This window comes from Cinclus cinclus, chromosome 7 (genome assembly GCF_963662255.1).
Source record: "Cinclus cinclus chromosome 7, bCinCin1.1, whole genome shotgun sequence".
Classification (NCBI taxonomy): Eukaryota; Metazoa; Chordata; class Aves; order Passeriformes; family Cinclidae; genus Cinclus; species Cinclus cinclus.
This window is the reverse complement of record NC_085052.1, coordinates 14,320,173-14,346,778: the sequence shown is the minus strand read 5'-3', so window position 1 is coordinate 14,346,778 and position 26,606 is coordinate 14,320,173. Positions and strand designations below refer to the sequence as shown.

General features: G+C 37.1%; 1 protein-coding gene across 1 annotated transcript in view; it reads right to left on the bottom strand.

Moving 5' to 3' along the window:
* Positions 1 to 22,208, bottom strand: part of LOC134045954 (gamma-aminobutyric acid receptor subunit pi-like) — a 38,214-nt gene extending 16,006 nt beyond the window's left edge. Inside the window, 7 exon segments of the mRNA XM_062496103.1 lie at positions 533 to 670; positions 5,067 to 5,149; positions 5,773 to 5,990; positions 7,263 to 7,330; positions 16,523 to 16,626; positions 21,900 to 21,988; positions 22,194 to 22,208. Coding sequence (XP_062352087.1) covers positions 533 to 670; positions 5,067 to 5,149; positions 5,773 to 5,990; positions 7,263 to 7,330; positions 16,523 to 16,626; positions 21,900 to 21,988; positions 22,194 to 22,208 — 715 coding nt within the window.
* Positions 22,209 to 26,606: the final 4,398 nt, after the last annotated feature.

Genomic DNA, 26,606 nt, shown 5'->3' with positions numbered 1-26,606 from the left:
TCAGGTCCAGCATTCTGCTCCCTGCTTCCCACCAGGCTGGGCAGAGGCTGCCACAGAAACAGAGCAACTCCTACAGGCAGTAGCCATGAACCTCAAACTCCTGCAGCTGTGAAAGCACCCAACATATTCTTGGAATTTCCAGAGATGAACAGAGGCTTTTGACTTGCCTTACAAAGCCAGGATGGCTGATCTGAGCTGGGTACCCCGAGGTCCCTGGTCTGTCTCCAATGTAAGTGCCCAATTGCATGCTCCTCTTCCTTCACAAGAGCTCTCCCTAACATATTATGGAGGAACAGTAGATACTTGTTTATAATTCTTTAGATAATGTGCAGCCTCCAAGAAAATGCTCACTGTTTACATTAGTTCAGTCTCTACCTGTAACTTGAAAAACATTTATGACTTCAAGAATGTAATTATTAGAACATGAGAACTGTCATCCTACCAGAAAGCAATGTGCTCAGCTCCTTAATGCTGCTGTTTCCAAAGCCATAGTAAAAACTGCACCCAGAAAGTGTTACAAGGGTGTTTTTACCTGTCTCATACACAGCTTCAGTTACAGAGGTAAAGTGGTCTTCTACTGTGTACTGTGCCAGCTGGAGAGTGTCCAAACCTCGAACTGAATCATTTCCTCTGGTCCAGTAAAATGTGACATCATTGACGTTATAACCCCCTGTAGCGAGACACAAGCCAACAACAGTGTTTATTTTACACAATAATTAATTTGTGCTGAACACACTTATAGTTCAGCTGTTTCTTATTTCTGTGCATGAAAGCACAATTAGACGTAAACAATGATGGGTTTTGGCAGATTGTAATGCCTGCTCATGACAAAATTTCCAATAACATGCAAAGTCTTGTCAGTTAAAAGCTGATGGTTTTGGAGGTGGTCTCTTTATATCTCCTATTTCAGTATAAATGACAAACTAATAAAATAGATTAGTACCACCTGGTATTCTAAAAGCAAAAGCTACTAGGCTCTAAGAAAATAGAGCATTTATGAATTACTGCACTTGCCAGCATTTTGACTACACATGAAGTGTGCTGTGTGCTGCATCCCAAGATGCTGCTCCTCAGTGCGGTGCCTTGGTCCTCATTCCCCCAGAGATGAAGGGATGAGGAGAGCAGCAGAGCTGCTGCTCCCAGGTGCTCTGCTCTGACCTGAGCTTGAATCATCACTTGGGACAAGGTTTTGGCTGAGGAGCTCAGATACTTGCCAAGGACACCAGCTTAGAAGCTGATGATTCTGCAGGCTCAACAGCATGGCATGCTTCAAGGGCCCCAGGAGGTTCCCTCTTAACCTTCAAGTAGTAATTAGGAGCTGGATGAAACATCTATCAGAAGGCAACTGTATTTTGCACACACTTGTCAATGTGCAGCACAATCATAGCTAAAATACCTCTGTAGCTTTTCCCCATTATATAAAAGGCAGCCACTTTACAGACTAGTGTATATGATTAATTCAAGATTATGTTAATGTAATTTACATATTAACAGGGAGAATTTGAGCATCTTTTTTCTTTAGCTTACTTAGGTCAATCATTCTTGTATTTGACAGATTTATATTGTGTGAGTTAATAGCTCAGCTTAGGGAACAGAAACACGAGCTGATGATTATTTTTAGACTTCAGTCAACTGTAAGTAAATTACAGTGAGACAATAATGCAATACATTGCACAAGGGTATATGCTGCAGAAAGAACAAAGCCCTAGAATCACAGAAAAAAAAGAGATGTATTAAAAAAAAGGTGTCTTTTAATATTTTTAAGTCATTGGGGTTTCTTCTTGCAATGAAAAAACAGAACTCATTTCTCCCACCATCTCATGTAGAAAAATAGAAGTTCATAGATTTTATTGTAAGGAAGCACTGGGTTGGTTACCTATTGAATGGCAACTTCACCTGAAAATTCTTTCCGTGCTCATTTTTTAAATGTAAATTTTGTTTTCACTATCACTGGCAGTTATGTGAAAAGGTATCATGGCCTAGAATCTCTGCTCACATTATCTCATTTATACCAATTAAAGCCAAAACATTTTTGTGTCAAAAGACTAAGCCAAAAGTATATGCATCCAAACTAAGTTTTCAATTCCCTAAAACCACATTCTGGGAAATTTCCCAGATTTGTGAGATGTAAAATAGAAGTAACATTTTCTATAAACAAATGATTGCATTGTCCTTAGTCAAAACAAGGAGGCTCATAAAACCAGTTTTTATGCATGATTCCGGCCATGGATTCGTTTTACTTCCTTTCAGTATAAATGAACTACAGACATTTAAATAAAGTCCAAAGAACTAGAGAGTACCACAGTAAATTCCTTTTTGTTTTTATAAGATATTCAGCCTTCCAAGTTGTGTGACACAGAAGGTCTTGGTCCACACACTAATGATAATGAGAATATCTTGAAACAGAGGCTATTTTGCTTTCCTTACAAAATATTCTCATTAGAGGAACAATTAGAAGGTTTGGGTGATCCTTCCTATGAAAATTATTTGAATATAATAATTCCAAAACACTTAAGAAGAATTTTTATTGAGAGAGCCTTCCCAATAGTCAGTAAAGTTAAATAGTACAGGGCTCCCTCTGTGCAAAGTTGTTCTTTATTCAAGGGATTAATATTGTACTAATTATAAAACATTTCAAAAGTTTATAGAGAAAAAAATCCTTAAGCCCATGTTATTTGGCTTTTACAAGTAATCTCTATTCTCTTTATGTGACACTGAGTTTTTATCCTAGTTAACTCCTCAAGCCCAGAATGCCTCATTCCTGTATATGGTTGATAAAGTATGAGCTGCTAATGAAATAACAGAAATAACAAATTTGGGATTAAACATTCATAATGCCTAATACAAATTAGTTTCTTTACCTTTCTGTTGCTAATTTTAACTTTCACTGATTGTCAAGCACAAGTTAAGTGCCTTCACATGACTCTTCACTGAATAAATGGTAAAGGACAAGTTCCAAAAGAAATAAAATTTCAGAGATGGGCCCAAGATATGAATATGTATTTGGACTGGGGGTCCATGTGAGGGAAATGTGAGGACAAACCCTTCAGCCCAGCAGGGATGCAGGGTGGTGCTCCCTGCCACAAGGCAGAGAGCAGGAACCTCCCCTTGGCAGCACCAACCAGGAAAGGAACCCTCCACATTCCCAAATGTCACAGCACCCGTATCAACAGAGACTCAGAGAGGCAAGTCTCAGTTTCCTAACATATGTCAGCATTGACTTCTAAAGTGTTGCAATAAGAAAAAGAAAGCCAATAGGCATGTTGCCTAAATTTGTCTTGCTATGTAGAAAGTATAAGTCAAATAAAGTTATTAACTAGCAGTGACACAAAATTAGGTTGGGAAAGTCACTGAGGATGCTTTATTCTATAAAGCCATTACTTGATAATATCATTACATATTTGTCTTTATATTAATAACCACTAAATAAAAGCTTAGCTCTGTTTCAGCTCAAATATTTGCTATAGATTTTTCTTTTTATTTACAAGCATCAATATTTGTGCAGATATGTGTGTATGTCTGCATTCACAGTTCTTAAACCCAGGTAATGGTCTTGGCAAGCAGTATGCTAGGAGGATGATGACATTATTCATCTATAAATTAACATATCTTATCACATGGGGGAACAAACCCCATTTCCAGCCTACTGGAAAGAAAGGACTGCAGTGCATTTATGAAAAATAGGCCACAGCTCAAGGCACACTCTTTCCTTTTTGTATTTGTTGCTCCTATCTGTTTTCCTCAAAACTAAACACTAATGTAATGGGAGCATTTGTTGTGACACAACTGGGTTTTCCCCTTGGACAGGAGACACTTGTGTGCTGTTGAAAAAGCAGATGGCATCAATCTGAAAAATGCTTGGTTTTAATTACATGGGGAATTCTCCTCTATTTTTTTTAAATCCTGTCAAATAAATTGTAAATTCCTGTGGGATATATATTTCTTTATGGAACTAGAGAAAATACTAAATGACTCATTAGGCAGTGCTGTTGATTTAAATTTAAACATTAATTTACCAATATGCTGTTCCAAAGGAAAATAAAGATAAATCCCAATTCCAACTCACATCACTGTTTGTTAAACAGATCTCATAAAACTGCTTATTCTAGAGGGATGCTTGTGTGAAGAAGGCTTTGGGTTCATTTCATTTGTGTCTCTGTCTAAAATGAAACTTTGTGGCAATCTAACTGCCCATTAACAACAGGAGACAAACAACACACACATGCATTTCTGAAAAAACACAGAATAAAACTTGACAAGCACTGAAAAGCCTTCCAAGAGATTTTGAGCATGTATTGATGCATATTTTAAATATATATTTTCATCTTACTGAACTGGTCCTTCTACGTTATCCCACGCAAAAATTATTTTCTAGAGTCTTGTCATATGAATAATAGCAAACATTTAACTACAAAAGTGCATGTTTGTGCAAAGTAACCATGTCGACAAAGTACTAAAGAAGCTATTTCAAAGAAAATATGAGGATATTGATTGATAAAATTAAAAAAAATATATTTACTCTTGTCCATCAATTGATGATATTTTTTACCAGGGCACTGGCACAGAGACAGCTAAGAGCAAGATCTGAAAACAGTAAATTATAAAATATGAACTATATGCCTTACAAATAACCCTTATTCTGATTTTCTTTCTTTCCTAAAAGAAAGAGGTATCTCAGGGGGGAAAATTTACATACTCTCTGAAAGGGAAAAAGAAATAATCTCATCTTTGCTAGAAATTGCCTGCTCACAGAACTCCCTCTGAAGACCAAGACAGTAACTGCAGCATGCACTGCAAAACCAAGCCTGTGAGAATCTCCAGGGTTTCTGCTCAATCATTAATTAGCACTGCAGCATTTCAGTACTGCCTTGCTATTTTCAGTGATGTCATGTGCACATATGTGCACACATCTTTGCACACAGATTCTACTGTAATTCAGCAGGGACTGGCCACATAATGTCCCTTGCCTTCTGTGAAAATTTCAGCTCACTCTGGCAATATCTAGCAGAAAAAGATCACAGATATTTTTCTAATGGTATAAAAATAATAAATATTAAGTGTCTTACAGCTCTCCAGTTGCAAAGTACATGTCTGCTTATCCATTGGATATTTAGTCAGATCCATGCTGCATGAAACAGTTGTTGTGACCCTTGGGGAAAAAAAAACAGTGTTCTAAGTATTAATGGGATAAAATTGTTCATCAGAAAAAAATAAAAAATGCCATGTATCCTTCTTGAAAAAATATTTTTTGTCTCATATCTATTGGGAGGAAAAAAATCTATTATTTGCTGGTATCTAATGTACAGGAGTAATACCAAATGGAAACCACTGCAGAACAGCTGAGTTCAGTGACAGTCTAAAAAGGCCACCCTTTGCTCCCTTTGCACTCACAGTGCACATTTTCCTTCATTATTTGCAATGTATTTTAAGATTTTGTTATATTTAACGAAACCTTTCACAAAGGATAATTCACAATAAATCATGCAATTCAATCATCGCAGCTTATTTTCCCCTGTGGTGACCTCATTGAAAACTGGAATGGCAACATGCAATTCCTTTGTTCAGTCTGCATGAAAGCAAAAGGGTCTATTCAGGGAGGAAGATCTATTACTAAATTTAAGAATTTATTCATATTGATCAAGAATATTACATATTCATAAAACTACAGGACTTTGCTTTTACAAACAGACCCATTTTTCTCCAAGCAGACCCTGGAAAGTTTCAAACATAAGTAGATGCAATCATAAAGGCTGATACGTGGTATTTCCATACCTTATAGCATACAAGACTGTTCCATTAGGGTATATCCTTATGAGGCGATTCTCAACAGTGACATCATGAAGAAAAGACTTTTTTGAATCAACTATAAAAGTATCTGGTACCCAAAGCATTTCCACGAGTCGACCATCTAAGCTCAAACTCTTATTACCATCGAAACAAAGTCTCTCATCAGTCCATCGCTGCCTTAGAAATATGGTAGCTGTGTAGTCCTGACAGAGACAAAACAAAATTATCATACAAAGGGAGCCTGTGCTGTATTCTCTTTTACAGAATATATGGAAACAGCTGCTGGGCACAAGCTGTGATTCTCCATGTCTCTGGCATTCCAAGAGCAGCTGTACTGAATCTTGTTCTGCCAAATTTTCTAGCACTTGATGTGCGGTTGGTGGATTTTTTTCCTTATGGTCATTTACGGTAAAAGCTGCTGGCCTAAGTCTGGGGCTATAAATCAGCTGAAGTCATCAGAGCTTTGTAAGCAGATAATCCGGCTCTGCAAACTTTTAAGTTTTAGAATGATTTATGTAAGTGGTTCCAAATCTCATTTTGTTCACATAAGCTAATAAATGAAAAATTTTTTAAGAACACATTGGAAAAAGTTGAATAAATTCAGATAGACAAAAGAAGTTATTGAAAAAGGAAAGGAATCTTTTAGCACAATTTCTCCTTTTAGCATCACAAAGGAAACAGTAGTACCAAATTTATCAAGACCTAGAACATAGGACTCAGTCCAATTCCCCTTCATTGTAGATATGTCTTGCTGTCCTACATTAAGATCACACTATTTTGAACGCATTTAAAACAACTTTTGATTTTATAGTGTGTTTTTTATCAATATTATAAATTCATCTGAAGTTCTGACCTTATTTCCCCTTTCTAAATAGTAGCTAATAATTACTAATTACTAATACACTCATATTTAATATCATTAATTATTTTTTCCTTTAATTTCTGTGTGCAAATGGAGGATCTTTAAGTAGGAAAGTACATTCCATTTCATAGTTTGTTCAAAAAACAAATGATGCAAATTAAATGAAACACAGCTGGAATGAATTAATGTGTAACAGCAGCAATAGAAGAGGAAAACAGTCTCAGTTCAGCAGTGTCTAATCATAGGGAAAGAGAATGGCTTCAAAGGCACATGAATATATCTTTATTTTTCAGAAACGCCAAAAGATTTAGATATTTATGCTGAAAAATAAGTATTGATCCATATGCTTCTCATTAAGATTAGTACTCATTAAGATTAATAAGTAGCAGTTTGTGTCTGTGAGAGGTGGGATTTGCAGCTGCATTTCTGTGCTTACTGTAGTGTTAAAACACTATGTGTAGTGGAAAAAAAATTCCATCTCCTAACCCACATTGACTTCACAAGGAGACAATTCCAAAGTCGTATTGACAGCAGCTGTAAGCACAAGACATCAGTTTATCAAAAAGCAAAAAACAAAGAAACAAACAAAAAAAAAGTGCAAAAACTACAGTACCATATTTATTTCTGATATTGTATCAATGCTTGCAATATCCATACTCATTCCTACAGACACAGGACCATCTGCAAAAAAAAGAGAAAGTCAGAATGTAACTCATAATTCTTTAATACTCAGTGCTCACAGGAATTGTCTACAAAATATTTCAATTTTTTTTCTGAATGTTTAGAAGCTAACTTAAATTTTCCTCAAACACAGATTATGCAAGAATTTTCACATTTTTAACCAAAACATCATACTTCTCAACTAAAACTATTTTAGTTTTCAGAAACAGGCTTTATTTCTAAAATACTTCCTGGTTTATACGACTTTTTTACCCCCAGAAAAAGAAGTGCTGGGGAATATGCTGTGCAATAAGGTGTGGAGGGCACAATCCCCATGGTACATCACACTCTTCTGCTCCAAGGTGCAGAGCAGTGGAAAGAATTCTTCCAGTTGCAACATCTGGTCCATCAGATGAGGCTAAAGTAAGAAGATTTATGGTTAATATGGTTCATATCCAGCTGGCATAGCTGAGTGACTTTCTTTACTGCCCATTTAAGAATTTATGGTATATACTGTATCACTGTCATTTAATATCTTGCCTTTGACCACTAGCAGGAAACTTGTGATTTAAATACTTACATTTATAAAGGAAAACTTGTCATAAGATGAAGGCTTATTCAGTGTAGTTAAACACCTAACCTAAGTATTTGTAATTGTAATGTCAGTATGCTCAGACTCCCATTTCCTTCTGAATGTGCATTTCACACTGTTAGAAGGAAGATCACCAGCAGTGCATTTTAAAATGCAGAATTTGTGCAGAGCTTTGATAGAAACATGACATTATCCCTGGTTGAATATGTGCAGAATAATTAACAGAGTGCTTGTACAAGGAAATTAATATTAAATCAGTGCATCTTTCCAAGCAATTGAGAAGAAGAGAACACAGTACTGAGAAATGCAGGAATACTTTGGGTAAGATCTTTGCAGCTGGTAGTGCCCCTATCTCACAGGCACACAGCTGAAAGCCCTACTTGGCTCCTTGCAATACATTCTGTAGAAATTTCCTGTATGGCCCCAAATGGCATCCAGAGGGACATGGAGTCCAACTCCACCCCCACGAGTAACACTAAAGAAAAAATGTGTCATTCTAAGACATATAAGTTTCTTACTACTTTTATTTTCTCCATAATATTTTCTATTTCTAATGCACGTGTTAAAATCATTACACAACTGTCACTCATGAAAAAAAATCTTTAAGTCCTTTTTCAGGACTCAACTGAAAGTTTAAATATAAATCTCCAGCTTAAAACAGGACTGCAGGTTTGTATCATGCCCTGCTGGTAATATGGGTGTTTAATATTATTAAATTATACATAGGGTTTAGAAACTATTGTTCATATATTGAAAGAAGACTTTGGAGGTTAACTTTGGAACAAAATTGACTGAAAACCTCTCAGATTGTTGGCATGTTGTTCTTCTGTTCCTTTCTATTCTTTTCATGTTTTGATACTCCATGAATACATTTATTTTTTTCTCCCTCCAGGATTAAAAGCTCAACCCCTACGAAACTCATCCCAGCTACGCAGGGTGCAACAATTAATACTTGTATTTACCATTGTACTATATCATTATTGCAGGTACAATATTGCCAGCCTCTAAAAATATGCAACACCCTTAAAAACCATTGAATTTTAAAATAACGTGATTTATTATGCACATTCTGATTTTTTCATGTTTTCCTAGAGATTCCCATGTATGACTGTAACAGAGCATATTATTGCCAACTATCACATAATCATTTGGGGAGAACCCCAGCCAGCAAGGCACATGCTTAATGTTGGATCATCCCAAGAAGAGGACAATGCAGTGCTCAGATGATTATGAGTTGATTATGATTATGAAAAGTTGCCAATGACTAATTGCTGCTCTGGCTCCATGGCTAGGAATAATCAGACTCTTTCTATTATATAATGATTTATTAGTAGGAGCAACACCTGTCCTTGCCTAGTAAGGTGATACAGATTAGGGAAAATGTCCATTAGCAGCAGTTCAGTAGCATCAGTGCTAGGTTGTTACACATGTGAGGGGAAAAGCTGACTTTCCAGAAAGATTACTGAAATTAAGCAGGGGTTCATTCCTCTGCAATCTGAAAGACAGACAGGACTTTGTAGATCATTTTTTTTCTCTCCTGCTGAAGTATTTTTCAAAATATTACCGAGTAACACAACAGCATTGCAGTGTTGGGTGACTCCCAAGCACCACAAGACATCTGGCTCAGGTTTAGGTGTATTTCAAGCTCAAAGCGACTGAACACAGACCTGCCTTGCGGTGCAAGTGCCAAGGAGTGGCAGTGCAGTCAGGACAAAACCATCCTCCTCCACTCACCCCAGACAACAGCTCTCACTGCCCACCTTGTCCAGCCCAGCACCCACAAAAACTCAACAGAAAATTACATCACCCCAGATACAGAACATGCTGTATGGGAGGAGTTGTGCAGGAAAACAATTATGGAAAGGATCTTTATTAACACCATGCAAGATACAAGAACAGCTTTGCTCAGAAGTTAATTAAATCTGAACATTAATAGTTAAATGCTGATTTCTTTTTTGCATGAGAAGATAAATGTTTATTTAGTAAGGCACTATAAATTTTGAAGTATTACTAACAGAAAGAGTCTGCTCATAATTATTCACCAGGGTTTCCTCTGAACTTCCTCTGAAAGGTCTCCTATTGACAGTGTCAAAAACTGGGCAGCAAACCAGATGAGGCAGTCAGTTCCTACGTTTCCATATGTTTGGCAGAAGCTGTATGTATAATGACAACATCAGAAGAAATCCACCGATCTTCAGAAGAAAACTGAAGTCAGTCTGTCCTGCATTATTGAAGGGAATCTTCAAAGCATGGCAGAGGATCACCAAAGGGAGTGCCTTGTTACGGCAGTGGCTGTGCAGCCTAAGAAACACATGTTTTAATTTTGCTGCAATTGGTGTACACTGTTCCTCTATGCCCTTTACAGATATTCACAGTGATCCCAAATGGGAAAGCAGCCAGAAGAGTGGCAGATAGCATACCTAAAAATTAAGTTTGGATCACTGCAATGAGCCCAGTCTGTAGCAGCAAAATAAACCACCACCGAGTCACGTGTACCTACTACTGCAATGGATCAGCACTATCAGTAACTCTCAGTGCTGAGCTGCTAGCATGAGCTCTTTTTCACTTAGCTCAGAAAACTCAAAACAATTCTGACATTCAGAAAGGCCTCAAAAGGAATGGCTTTTTGGAAGAATGTCTCATCTTTTCAGCAATACTGGATAAAATATTGCAAACAAAGAGAGAATTAGAAGGAAAATTATCACTAGCATAATTCACTATAGCTTGCTAAAAACCTCAATTTGTCTCTCCAATTGCCATCTTTGCTGTGGTGTATTACAGAATTTTTACATAATGAGGTACATTATGCTTAGATTTTTTCAGTGCATTTTACTTCCCACCACAAGACATCTTTCTTGACAAATAGTTACATGAAGAAAGTGGACAGGTTAAGACAGACCTTCTGACAGATCTCAACTGTGATTCTTGATTTGAAGGCATCAGAAGACAGACCCGTTTCTAGCACAAATCAGTTTCAATCCTATTTTCTTCCATCAATAATTTTAAGACATTGATGTTGCTTTGCTGGTACAGTTTGTGGACAAGACAAAGATGGGTGTGGACCACATTAACAACAGTTTCTTAAATCATTTGTCAAGCCCCCCATGTTTATATACAGACAAATGCAAGCAATTAATACGGGGACAAATTAGACAGGCAGCACATACAGGATAGGAAAGTATCATGGCAAGCAGTGCCTTTGAGCAGGATTCAGAGGCTGTCACAGATAATCATTTTAACATGCTCTTTCCATCTTATGCTTTGGCAGCAGCATTATTGCAATAGGGAGTAATGCACAGAATTAAGTTATCTTGCAATCTATTCTGTATTGGCAAGACCGTTATGACTGTGACAAGATTTGTTTTCCACATTTAAATAAAATGTGCAATCTGCGGACACTGTTTGGTTGAGAGAAGAATCCAAAAGACAAAAAAACCCCTGGGTGGTTAGTATCGAATATTGTACCATAAAAATCAAGGAGCATTGTTTACTCAGCTCCTCGAAGAGAAGTCAGAAAGGTGACTTGCCCAATGTCAGAAAATGCATGGAGTACTTAGCTGTGCACATTGTTTGGCAAGGCAAAGTAAGATTCAAGTTTATGGAAGATGGAGCCAACAGGAAACTTCAAATAAATTGATCTTTTTACTGTCTGAACATAACCACTGTTTATAATTTAGAGCCTCTGGAGCTAAGCCTTTGGAGGGGTGGGAGAGGCAGGGGAGAATACAAAAACCAAACCCAAAGTGTCCTGCATGCAGGGAGCTGGTCAATCAGATGTTCAGAGTGTCTTTGGGCTCCCTGGGAAAGGAAGGAAAACCTCCATTACAATGTGTATGCTGGAATTTACATATTCGGAGCTTTTTTGCTCTTCTGTGAGGGATTAGATATTGACTATCTGGGACTTAAAATAGTCTTCAGATGATGGTTATTTGGTATTTCTTTCTCATGTTCCCTGTGGGTTTGCTTAAACTAAACTAAAGGGTGTTAGACACAGCTAACATTCTCATATCTCTTTGTGTCTTTTATACACTTCTGAAGACTAAAATGCCTTCATCTAATTAAATTTATGGAACTTAATATAAACAACATTTGAGGGAAAAAAAGCCCATGATGACAGGTCTTAGAAGGTTGGACCCAAAATTTTTATTTACTTTAATTTTAAATGTAAGTCTATTAAATGCATTACTAATTACGAAGGTAATGAAAATATCTTTTTAATGTGATTTAGAATAACTGATTTAAGCATGACACTTTTCTGTACCACTTGAAAGCAGCTTTCATATTCAAATATACTTAGCTGTGACCTTTTCCTAGTCTCTCTCTTTCTAATTAGAACACTTAAATTATCACATTCAATCACAGAACAAAATCTATTTGTATAAAATTATTTACAAGATTTTATGCATCCCTTAACAACCCTATGAACCTGATCCAAGGCTCACTGAAGTCGGCAGGAATTGTTCATTAATTCAGGGAGTTTGGCACAGCACATAAAGTTATAAAATCGATCTACGCGGTTCCAGCAGAAAACCTCAGATGGAAATCAACTTGTATTGCTGAGATAAAGTGTCAGGGTAATGTAGCACATTTAAGGGAAATAACTGTTGATTTTTAAATCCCTTATGCCAGCTTTTCTATAGAAGTATTCCATATATTATTATACTGAGGAGTAATATCTACTAACATTAGTATAGGAGTATTTCATACTCCAGTCCAAAGAATGGCCGAGACCATTCTAGATTAGGATTTTGTGCTTTTCAATCCTTTATTGCACCTATCTGCTTAATTTATGAAGACTTGCTTGATGAACCAGCTCAAAGAGGGACATTAAAGTGCTATAGATAAGGAAAGAGAACATTCTTAATAACAACATTCAGATGAGGGCAGAGCTAAATAACCAGCCCAGCTGAGATCTCTAAAATACCCTCACAATTTGGGAACTGGTACATGTCACCTACCATGGACAAACATAAAACACTCTGCCAGTTTTACTTGTCTGCAGACCTCTGACATACTAAGGCTGGCTTCAACTACTCCAACTTTGGGCACCTGATTTAGGTGCTTAGAGATGGGAAGGACAGTCTGTGTTACTCATAAATGGCAACATTTGTGCAGCCAGGGTCTGGGGGATGACCTGTGCAGAAGGAGGTGTGCAAAGTAAGGTGAGATAAATTCAGAATTAAAATGTAGAAAAGCAGTGGATACAATCCATGAAAGGAGAGGAGAAGACAGTTTTTATGTTATTATGCAGTCATTGGACTCAAATACAAAAGTTTTTCATAGTCCCCTAGTTAATGACACTACCCAAGTTGGGGTATGTGGCTGGGACATTTCCAGTCATCTGTCAGTCCTAGCACAAAGACCAAACACAAATTAACATGCAGATGGAGGGCTTATTAAAACAAAAATTTATGAGCTGCCATGAATTTTACTTGACTAGTAAATATTTCTGGTTTTTCTGGCTTTAGGACAAGTGAACTGTGATTTTATGAACATTTGTTTATAGCTAACTTTCTTTTTAGTGCTAAAATCCCATTTTGTTAAATATTAAGAAGTTCAGCGTCACTGATTTTGCAAGAGCATGACTGTATCTTGGCAGCAATCATCACTTCAAAAATTGCCATTTCCTGCCTGAAGAAAATTTTCAAGGAAAAGTCACTTGGAAATTACTTCAAATGAGTTTATTCTAAAATTTAAGCTCACCTCTGGCCCTCTCACAATTGATAAAAATCCCATTTCAGAGTTCCATTATGACTCACTAGCGTTAAGCTTAAAGCACTGTAGATGCCAACAAATAATACCATCTAGTTTTATGACAAATTTCTTCATGTATATTTATGAGTGTGTATCTAACTCAGCTAATAAACAGAAATACACATATTTTTGAAAGCAAAGGGATCTTGGCCAAAACTAAAGAAAAGGAAGCCAAGTGTCTTAAAAAGGCTGGATTTAGCATTTTTGGGGAGACATTTCTGCATGTCAACATACACATACTAGGTTCCCATTTATACAAATCCTTTCATCCAAAACAGCAAACATAGATTATCAGGTGCATAACCATCCTTTTCTGTTTATATTTCTAGAAATTCAAGTTTCTTTCTCAGAGTATATCATCACTGATAGGTTGCACAATAAAGACTGTGCAGGCTTTTACAATAGCCAATGCACTCTACCAGAATTGCCCAGTTTATATTTTCAATGTGCATTTTCTCATAAGCCTACTCCAGTCTAATCAGCTGTTTGACCTTAAGATCCATCTTTAATGGGTCTGCCTCTCACTCTTAACATGAAAATATCATCCCAAAGAAACTAAGGATTTGGGGGGAGTGGGGCAGGAGGAAGTCACAGAAGAGTTGTCAATGACCAGTTGCTGCTCTGGCTTCATCAGCTCTTTGACAGCTCTGCTGCAGCCATTGATGCTATTCTGAGTAAAGCCAGTTACCAAAAACAAACACAAGGTACACCAGCTGCAGGCAAAAACCATCATATACATCAGGAAAATAGTTCATGGAACAAAGCTAAGCACAGCTGTGATCACACAGGTAAATATATTCAACAGGTTTGTTAAGATGAGGATTGAGGTGGCTTGCTAGCTCTGCTTCTGAGAAGAGCAATAGCTTCTCCTGGGCCTGACCCTCATGCACAGTGTAGCCCACCCTGCAGTAACAGCGAGGGGCCAGGTCTAGGCTGATACCACTCTCCAGCCCAAGCACACATTCCTCTCTAACAGGGAAAGTGATCCCAAATGATCTCACAAAAAGCTACAGGTTCAAAAATCAGGAGAAGAATTGAGTAATCTTAACTCAAATTATTCCTACAAATAAAGTAATCTCTCACAAAACCACCAACCCTGCATTTAGAAGTGACATCAATAAATGTATTTTTTTCCAAGTGCCATCTCACTCCTTCAGCACTAGAGCTAATAAAGATCCATCGAAGACTTCTGAGGCAGTGTTTGCATGCCTGAGCTGCAGGGAGTACATGCAGCGATGCTGGCACTGTCTGGAGGTGTGAGACTGCCTTTGTGTGTGACACAGACTCCATCTGTGCCTGAGCTCCTCTGGACCTTTCTAGGCATACCCAGAGTGGCCTTGGCATCCCTCTGAACAAAACACCCGGACAAAAAAAAAAATAACTACAGCCTTGCTGCAATACAACAGCTGAGGAAAGGATATGGAGCAAAGGAAAGGAAGATTTGTAACTCAAATATATTTTATGATAGGTCTTAATTGCTATTATAGGATTTTGAAAAGAGTCTTTGTTTTCTACCCAAGCACACTCATCATGGCAGTGCCAACATATCTTTGTACTAACATGAGGTAATGAATAAAATATATTAATGGCCGCTGAACACAGTTATTTTACATTATGCATCGTCTCCAATGAGGAAGGGTTAGTTTATTCATTAAAGTTACTTTTATTTTGCTGAAAATCTCCTAAGTGTATTAAATATTTTATAGCAGTTTTATAATCAGCTAAGATAATAACCATAAAAACAAACAGATGAAATAGTTTTCCCCTTTTTCTTTAACCTAAAATACAGGCATATCTTAAAATTATTATCAATGGATTCAGAAACGGCGTATGATGTGGAACATCCGTATTGAACCAGGTAGTTGGATGGCACGAGTTAACAGTATGGTCTTAGAAACTCAACAGTCAATTTCTAAAGTTATAAGTCATTTTTAAAGCAGGATATAAAGGAATATAAAATATTTCATTTGACATTCATACCGCTGACATTTCCAAACATCTAGCTTAAGAACAATTGCCTAACATTCATGCTACAAGTTTATTATTTGACAGACACATGGTGCTGAGCTTCTTTTCAACATTCATGATATTTTCCTCTGCAGTGTTCTGCACTTTCTCCAGGACAAGATCTTGATGCCACTTCCTAACTCCTCATACTCCTGATACCTGCAATAGCCTGACTCAAATGAGGAAGAAGTTTTTTACTGAGATTTCAGGTGCCTGACTGCACTGCAGGGCAGTAAAATCAGCCTTGATGCAGTTGACTGTGTGCTTCCAATCTGGTGACCATTAGCTTCTGATGCAGGGAAGTTACATTTTTTTATTCATTTTCCCTTTTCAATTCATTTCCCCCCCATAATTTCCAGTAAATCTGTTCAGTGACCTTTAAGACCTGAGGCAAGAATCATTTATTAAAAAATTCTCTTGCAATCTTACAGTTGAGGCACATAGTACTTTGCATAGTAACAAGATTTGCCTGTGCTGTTATGAACTGCTTGATATATAAAGCTTTCAAATCTTTAATCAAAGTTTTTTATAGTTATTATTTAGAAAATTAGAGGAAATTATGCTTTTAAATAGGTAAGAGGTTACAGCTTATTTCATGAAGACACACATACAATGATAGTCAAGTTTTCTAACGGTCTGGAAGTTTAGCTTGCAACTACTTGGAATATACAAGTTTCACCTTGGGCCAGAAAAGCTATTAAACTCTATTTTATTATATCACAGAACTTATATAATCAGATCAGTGGCTGTCAGATATCAGAGGAAAAAAGCACAGAACAAACCCATTTGCTCTCACTGCTGAATTTTAGACACCACATTATGTTATAACTCAGTCCTATTGGAAGAGCTTTTCTACTTACTATCAAAAAATGGACGTAGATACTTGTTGTACCCTTTTATTATTTTTTGTATAGTTGGAGGTAGAATTTCACTGTTTCCTTCAGCTTCAGGAATTTGCATTGACCTAAAATGAATTGAAAATAAGGATTTTGTAAAAGGACATAGTAAAAAAAATGCCAAAAAATATCAGATTCCATAATCTGTACTAGTGTCTTATTGGAAAAAAATCTCTTTTGTACCTTAAAGTTTGCTATTTCTTTTTATACCTTAAAGTCTAAATCTATTTTTTAAATACCTTTAAGTCTATTATTTCTTGACACTCCATCTGAGAAACAATCTTCTTTAATACTTTATCTGCAAACAGGGCATTATGGTTATAATCTAGGAATGTGGAAGGGATGTTGATTGTTTACTTCAGCATTTAAAATTAAGCTTCTTTTTACATAATTAAATACAGTATATTTAGGTCTCAGAGACAGAAAACCTCAGAGATTAGTGCATAAAAACACTCTTAAAATCCTGCTTTCACAACAATTTTTAAGCAGGTTACACAAATAATCCTGTTGAGCAAAATCAGTGAAGCATAATGAGAATTCAAGTACTTCCTTTGTTCAGAAACAGCTATAAATATGATCCAGAAAAGTTATATATAAATAATTATAAACCCTTTCTGCCTAGCCCCAAAGATGAGCACACCAAGACTGAGAGCAGGGTGTGCTCTTCAGGAATTAAAGCACAGACGGTAGCAAGTATTTGTTCCCAATGATTTGAGAAAGGTGGGGTATGAATTATGAAGGTGGGAAGCAAATAATTAATTGGCCTGGTGAGCCCAGCTGGCAGAGTCATTGTCTCTGCTGATGGAGAGCAGACACCTAAACACCAGGTCTGGAGCTTTTAATTCTTGCTCTGGGAATTACTGGCCCTTAAAAGTGACCAGCTCTCCTACAGTAGGTGCAAGAGCTGCAGCTGTGGTGATTTTGCTCCTAGGGAGAAGAATTTAAGTATAAACCATTAGGAAAGGAGCTACAAGTGTCTCATGGTCTTTCCTTGTAGTGCTACATCCTCACTGATTTTCTTAGCCTCACTTCTTTCTAGAGCTGCTCCTCCAGAAAACTCTGCTTTCTTTTCTGCATTATATTTCTGGGTCTCTTGTAGCTTTCCAAAGCTTCATGTTTTGATTTTAATTTTGCTGTTTCTGAGAAAGCTTGAGTTCTCTTGTCAGGACGCTGAGACTTTCATCTACTAGGAATAATCCAGTACCTTAAAGTGGCAAAGCTTAAATGCTAAGATGATCTCAGTGAATGCATGTGGCCAAATCACACTGTGGTTTTAAATGTGGTGTCCACTAGCTTGAAAAGCTGCTATTGCTGAGCAATTTTTTATTCACCAGACCCTATTGCCACAGAAATAGCTGTTTTTCATTAGTTGCCTTGTAGCATAAATATCTTAGCTATTTGAATGATCTTAGTTTTCTCCTTTATTTTTTCCCTGTTTTTTTATTTCTATATTACCAAAAAATTATGTTGTTACTTGAGTATACCCTTGAGCAATGCCAGCATTGAAATAAAGTTTCTTCTGTAAGTTTTTTTCCTAAAGAAACAAACACAGTCATGTTGAGATGTGAACTATAAATAAGAAGGCCAGTTTTATGTTGCAAAGAAGTGTTAAAATTGGAAATGCATTTGAATGCAATTAATTTCTTAAATACTGTACTTGGAATAGATATCTCTCCTTTTGTAATTTACATATAAATTTTAGCTAAGCGTTCAGTGAGTTGCATTAGTTTAATTTCACAGCTTTATTGGATTGTTCTTGCGCAAGTTTTAGATGTGAAATGTTAAAGGGAAACTTGTTTTTTTCTATGCAAGGGTATATCATTGTTCTGCTGGTCAGTATGTAATTTCAGAGTGGTCTAGTTCATTATCATTAACCCCTATTTTCTAAAATATATCTTTAAAATTTTCGTGGGATTTCCCTTAAACGACCTGTGGTAATTCATTACTTTCCTCATTAACACATGAAGTACAGCCTCATATCACTGTCCATTGAGTTTTATGGTTCAGTAATCCTGAGAAAGCTGGTGTGGTGTAATTGAGGCTGTGAATTAATGAGGCATGGTCCCCTGTGTGCCGTTTGGTCACAAAACCTTAGAGAAGTCCTGTCATAGCAAACCAACAAGTGAGAGGAACCTGAGGCCTCCCAAATGTGAGTGTGTGCTGCTACCAGCCTGCTGGCCTTGGAGGTGCTCAGAGGCAGATTGCCAGTGGTGAACGATAAGGAGCCTACAGAGGTTCTGTGCCTTAAGCAGTCTGGGGTTTCTGGGTTTTCAGGGACGATGCCCTGTTCCCCTCAAAGTGCTCTGATTCCTGCGCTCCATCCCCAGCTCAGCCACAGTGAGCTCACAGCTGCACACATTTGCAAAGGAGAAAGCAAAACCTGGGACTCATTCCACTTACGCCTCTGCACCTTCTCATCAGTGCATCTAAACTGCTCCTTTAACCAGTATTTGTGCTCTTATATTTAAGTATATGTTTTATAGCTAAGGGAAGCTGGTAGAGTACCTCCATTTTCTTAATGTATGTGAAATACCTCAGCAGGCATCAGAGTATGGAACTGCCTTGCAGCAGATGTTCCAGCAACTGAGTGAACAGGCTTTTACGGAAAAAAACTGAGTATATAATTATTTTTTGGCTGAGACTATCTACCTGTTCTGGGCTGTCAATGCATAATAAATACTGTAACTCATCAGGTTCAATGCCCTCTGGTTGCTTTTATAAAAGCTGAATTATAATTCTTTATTTTCCTAAGTGTTCTTAAGGCTCAAAAACTGAGAATTTTTATGGGTTTGGCTGAACTTGAAAGGTACAACAACTGCTTTTTATTTAAGGTACTTTCAAATTAGTGTATTAACAGAATGGGGTAATGGGGGGAGGAACATTTGCCCTAAACAGTGGTATAAGTAGTGTATATCATTTATTTAGGCAAAAGTACTGTCTAGACACATGTGCAAGAATATTTTTTTCTGGCTATTTTTTGTCAGAAGTTATGTATCGTCAAGGAGACGGAAACACCTTAGAACTGCAAGAAGATAAACAAAATGCCAAATACAGTCTGAACAAGGTTTTGAAACGCTCCCCCCAGGAAAACAAGAGTAAAAAAAGCTTTTTTTTCCCCAGGCAATTTGCTGATAGGTGAAATGCTTACAGATGCAAATAAAGTTATTTCTGGTTTCTTACTTGTGATATGAGGGTTTATATGGTCTTTGCAGATAAACTGTAGCAAAATCTACTATATCACTGGTTAATTCTCTGCTTTGAAATAGACAGTATTGACATCAATTATTTTCTTTGTTAAATGGTGAGGTTGAAACTGTAGCATCATGTTACCAGACATGAGAACAAACAGTGAAGTACCATAAATGCTCTTAAGCTCAGGCAAAAAAAATCACAGATTTTTCTGTCTCTCATTCCAATTCCATAAGCCCAGGCTAGCATTAAAACACACTATCTGAAACAAATAGGAACCCTTCTTCAGACCAAATAGTATATATTTACTTAAGCTGATTCCTGATAATGATAAATTTGCCTTAATTTTTTCATTCCTACTTTTAAAATTAAAAAAAAAGAGAGAAAGCAATCACCCAGGCAACTCCCCAGATATAGATTTTAATACTAAAAAGGGGGCCATGATGTGATTGTAATGTAATTTAATGTTAAGTGAAGTGTCATTCAGGTAGGGAGAGATAGAAAGGAAAAAGACAACTCCATACCATGACTGATTGTAAATTATTCAGTAGAAGAAATTCTCTTCACATGTTAGGCAGAGCTTTTCCAAGTGGAATATCTAAGGGACCACTTGACAAAAAAATCATGTCCCTTGCTTTGGGTGCATCTCAGCCCCTGGGTTTTGTTAAGAAATATTTCTCTGTTTCAGTGCCAAGCAGAGTAGTTTTCGTTTTAAACAGCACTTTCACAAATCCCTCCTGATGTGCACACTGGAAAAACACATTTCTGTACCCAAGCATCATCTCATCTGTGAGATAACCAAGGGCCAGAGCTGCTTCTCAGGCTGTGCGTGGAGCTGGGTACAACAGACACATCAGCTCAGTGCTGTGCACTCGTATGCAGGCACTGGTACAGGGGTTGTGTGTGCACCTAACCCCATGGATGGTACTCAGGAATGAACTGCCTGTGCCTCTGGACACTCACAGCCAGAGGAAGCTGTTAGAGGATTCCCAAAGTCTGTCTGATAATACTGAACAGTGTACCACAGGCTGAGCTCCTGGGGGAATTTTGCCTCCTTCTTTGCTCTTAGATGTTTCTGAAATTGTTGGTCTCTTAGCAGTGTTTTGTTATGGCTAAGCCATGAGTCATCCCCTTATTAGAGTGTGGCAAGTCACAGCGATGAGGAAAGGAGGTGGAATTAAAGCAAGTGTGTGTTTTGGACTGATCTCTCTATAGGACTGGAGAAGGGAGTGGAGGTGGATGCTCTAAACTCTTTCAGGGGACTGTTCCACCTGATCCCACTACTAAGAGAAAGATTTATCTAAATGAGTGTTTGCACACCCACTAGACTTAAAGCTCAGACAGAATCTTATCCTGAGAAATGTACTATGAGATGATTAGGCAATTCTAGGAAAAGAATTGGCTCACAGACTTTAAATACTTCAGTTGAAAGTAATGATGAGACTGTTTAACTTGTCCATGCTTACATTTTCCTATTAGAACTGCTTAAAGAATATTTTTGCCCATTTTTACAGTAGGAATATATTTTAAGTGCTCCATTTCTATTTTTTTTTTTTTGTCTTGGCAGCTGCACTGTTAGAAAGGTTATATTAGCCAGAGGGGATAATTTTCACTTTCCAGTTTAACACAACTCAGATTTCCTAAAGTCTTCACGATTTCATAACAGAATAAAACAGTGTTTCAAATGGGTAATTCTTTCTAAGATACTGCCCTTTTACAGCACAGCAATGATTTTACTGTCTCAAGTTGTAGTAAATCTAGGTGGACTGTGTGCTTCTGTCCTTGGGCAAGGCACTATGCTCCAGGCAAGGACCATGTGCCCGTCTGAATTTGTTAAGCATCTGATACAGTACTCACTCTGAACCCAGTAATGCTTTACTTGAAGGTTCATATGCTTAATAAATTCCATTCTTTTTCTCCCTCATCAATCTTTTCAATTAGAAAAATCTGTTAGTCAAGGCAGCTGAGATTCATGAAGCTCAGTCCTGTTTAATACCCAGTTTCTTTAATTTTTGTAATAGGCAACATTCAAATGCCAAGATTTTACTTGGTTACCTGGTCAGATATGTCTCTAATTATCATTAAATTTATTACAAATCAACTGATATAATAATATATTGAATAAATAATATTTTTAGCAAATAATTCTTACCTACAGAGCAGCAACAGGAAAAGGGCTCTGAGGCTGCAGCGCTTAAGACTGCACATGTTCATAAATTCTTTCAGAAGTTCTTGTAGCTCCTAGAAAACAAGAAGTGCAGAGGTAATGTTTAACAGCACATACGCATTTCTAATACATGAATTTCCAAGAATTAATTTCTTTTAAACACTAAAGATATTGTATCTTGAATATATTCTTCTAACATATTAGTAAATATCTACATCAACTTAAAATAAATTTCAAACCTAGAGTAAAAGAGGTGGCATCAGGATTAATTTAACTAACCAACAGAAGCTACATTCCAGTACGCTACAGTTCTTTCAATTTTCCCTCAGGTCCTTAAATATTAGGAAAAGTAATTGCAGCAAAAAATAATGTAATCCTGTGCAGGAGAACTGCAAACAGTGATTTTTGTCTCTGCTTGTCGTGCTCTGGCATATCAGTGTCTCTTCTTAAGGGACAACACATGAACCCGTCTTAGAACACAGAGCTATTTAAGAGCAACCTCTCAGGTACGTGTGTGGCATCAATACCACTGGTACATAACTTTGGTAGTCTTTTTGTTAATGAGGGAAAAAAATGAAGTTTTAGATGTCTACCCCTAGCTATTAAAAAAAAAATCCTTTGCATATAAATCATATATAACCATCTATATTCATAAGAATGTTTGGCTGAGACAAGATGTCTTTTCTGAATGGGATTTCTTTGCTTTTGTCAGCATGATTCACATCCATAATGGTTATTTTAAGAAATCTGTCAGCTCTGTAATCCATTTCTGGATGAAAAGATTATCAATCCATAGTGTAATGCAGTCATGAAACAGATCTGAAATGCACAGACTCTGCACACACTTTTGCTGTAATTCATCAGAATACAAAAACCTTATTTGTAAGACTTGCTTCAAAACTCTAAAACAACCCCCTACATGCCAGGAATGCTACCTACTCAGAATCTGCAAGACTATTGTTAAATGTTAAAAAATAAAAATGAAATATCTTGGTTTGGTTTCAGGAAGGGACAATCAAACACAATATTTTCCATGTCCAGAATTAGTTTTGCAGGAGTACTTTGCATTTTAATTTCCCACTAAATTGGTAATAGTAAAGAATTTGAAGTTTCACAGCCTGAAACTTTGCTTCCCTGTTCTTTAGTGACCAACATAAAAGGCCAGCAAGCTTTTTAAAAACCAAAGTAATTTTTCTTTCAGTCTATGATTCTAGTAAGAACAAAAACTAGTGGTATTTACCTAAATTAATGCCATGTGAATGGGATATGACTTTTTTGTAACAGGGAAGTGACAAAATAACTTGCTAATGTCTCCAAAGGAAAAGGAAGGCTATTTCAATGGCTTTTTAAACAAGCAAATACTCTCAGCATCTTGGCTACTTTAAGCATACACCAGCCTGGTAAATATTAATGTCAAAATAAATCATAGACTCCTCCTGACTTCCACAGAAAATCATGCATGAGACATTAAGAGAGCTGGTAATAGGCAAAAACAGTACAAATGAGCAGATGGTGTTGTCAGAACATTGCTCTCTACATGCTGATTCTGTAACACTCCTGGTGCAGATCGTGGGATCTCTTTTGCGTATCTCATTTTGGGATTGGATGTTTTCTACATTCATTATCTTTATCTCACAGGATAATGTGCTAAAAATAAAAAGAGTCTTACTGACTTCATAAGTACTTCATAAAGCTGCTTTTATATTTAGCTTTTGAATTGCTACTATGAGCTCCTAATATGACTGAAGATCCTTTATAAACATATTAAGGAAACCTATGGATATTTCTGTACTTGTTTGGGTTTAGGTTTTTACAGTACTGAAGATGAAAAGGAGTAGGCTTATTATTGATTTCTTTCTAAAGCAACTCCTTTACCTTCAGTTCTTAGCCAACATCCAAGGTAGCAATTTTATGGGAGGATGGGGTAGAGAATTTTGGCCTTTATCACATAAAAGGTTAAGTCCATCCTGTGGTACATGGATTACAGTGCAAGGAAGTAACAGAAGGGAGAAGAAACACTTATCAAGAGATCTAATTGCCACGTCGACTGGCTTGCCCTCACTGCAAAGGGACCCTACATGGCAGCCAAGGAACAGAACAGGGTGACAGCAGCAGCCCTAAGGTGTTTCACAGATAAGCTGGATGTATGAACCTCTGCTGCATGTACATGCTTGCTTTCTCTGCTGCCCCTTTCTACGGGGCTTACTGAGCTGGTTTGTTCTGCTGAAAACCTGCCTCTTGGCATGTTTGCACATCTGGACCTTTCCTGTCACACATTTCTTCATCAAATACTACACATTCACAGCAAGATTCCTTCCTGCATGCGTGCACCTATGGAACTACCAGCATTTAAAACTAGTTCAGCAGAACCCATAATATTTTCCTAATATTTTAATAAGCATAACCTGTTTTCTGCATAGAATATTTACCCATTTGTTTTAACTAGACAGACAGCACACTGTCCAGATTATTGTGCATATATTAACACATCTTGTTCTAAATGTTTTATTGAGGTGAAGGTAACAAACCTGCCTCAGATTCTCATATGATGAGAAAACAACACTTTCCTACTTTTATTCAGATCAGATTAAGACTGTAAAATATCATCCAATGTTTTGACATTTCTCTCAGGAATTCAGTTATTTATTATCTTCAGCATGACAGGAAAAGTGAATTATGAAAGTTTTACAAATCTTTGAGGCTGAAATGGGGTGTGGCAAACAGCTGGCAGAGGTAGTACCAATATCTGAAGATTTCACTGGATGTGAATTTTGTGTGATTTAATTAAAGGATAAGATGCCTATTATGTTGAAGTACTTTATGCACAAGTGGATGCATGGGAAAGACTAGAAATTATTAGATAATACATTTTGTCATATGGTAGTGGCCATATGCCTGAATTCCCATGGCTGCTACTGCAGGCATCTAAAACTGTGTGTAGAATTATCTTAAAATGAAAAGCAGATGGTGGGTTTTAGAATATAAACCAAATTAGCATTACAGTTGCATTTTACTTCCACATCCAAATTGTTGAATGACAGTGCCTTTAAGTGCTTGGCTGAAAGGCAGAGAGAAACTCAGGAGGGATTCACCCAGAGTGCCAGAGAAGTACAGCTGCCTCCCCTGCTCTGGCTTCTCTGCTTGCATTGTCTACTAGAACTGCAAAGTAACCAGTGATCTTATCTGTTCTTGACTTCATTCTCTGTTTATTAGATCAAAGTGAACCAGTTGGGGGGGAAATGATGGAAAGCTGGAAACACTAAGGATTCCATGGGAGAGAGAGTGGCTATATGGAGGGTAATCACAAGATAAGATGTGGAAGTAGAGGGGATGTACCCCTTTGGTCAGTTGGGGTCAGCTGTCCCAGCTGTGTTCCCTCCCAGTTTCTTTTTCAACACCAGCCTCTTCACTGGTGGGGTGGTACAAGAAGCACAAAAGGCCTTGATGCTGTGCAAGCTCTGCTCAGCAGTAACTAAAACATGCTGAAATACCAGCACTTGTGTTCGCAGCACAAATCCAAAACACAGCCCCATTCTAGTGATGATGAAGAAAATCTACAAATTTACTTCAGCCAAAACCACCACATCTTGGAAAAGTCAACTGTATGCAACAGATTGACACTGGTCACTGACAAAGCACTTCATGGAATAAAGAGCCATGATATCTGCCTTTGGGTTCATCTGGTTGCCTGCCTATAATAGCTGTAGTTTCATGGTACTTTCTAACACTCTCTGAAAGAGAAAGAAATGCAAAATTTTCACACATTCAGAATTTTTTTTTCTATGTTAAGATTAATACTGCTGAGACTGCAGCTTGAGTGAAAAGTATCAAGAAGGGTATTTTTAATATAGCAAATTAAAAAGAAGGAATAAAACCCAATAGCAGCAAAACTCCAGGTCTAATTGGGGAATTGACTGATGAAAGTAGACAAATGCATGTGTCTGCATCCTGTTATAAGGGGCACCCTCTTATTTGGCTGACAACTGGCTTTTGGCACACCAGTTAGCTTGTTTCTAAACCCCAGGCACATCTGATCTTGCCTAGCATGAACAAAACTATGCAAGTCTCCTTGGTCAAGTAATCAAAGTTAGACGTACTTGGTCCATAGAAAAAAGCTGTCTTGTCATGTTTTCTCTGCAGACAGGCAGTACAGGAGCCATCAGTTATGACAGTGTTATGTCAGCAATTGAAGGGCTCTCAGGTCTCTGCTGATGCTAATCTGGCAAGAGCTCAAAGTGAAACACTGAGCTCCAGTTATGTTATGATCTTCTGATCTTCTTGTCTTGCGTGCCAGGTAAGAGAAGTGTCATTTTCTCAATGAAAAACTGGAAGTTGCTCCAGTCTGAAAGCATCTTCTCAAGTTCTGCACTCTGAGATGATTTTGTCAAAGATATTTTTCAGCAATAGAAGCCCATATTGTTAAATAAGTAGAATGAATTTAAGATACACCAGAAATTAAAACTGTTTCTCTGGCATAACAAAATGAGCTGTAATTGAAACTTTGTAATTAAAAATTGTTTATATAGGTATAGGTATTACATGAGTCTTTAAAATTATCCCAGATAAACTGGTATGAAATATTTTTATTTTAAAAAAGCAAAATAACCATAGCATGATTTCAGACTTTATAAGCAACAACTCAGTGATTTACTTCAAAGTCCCAAATAATGTACAAGTTTATATGTAAAACCA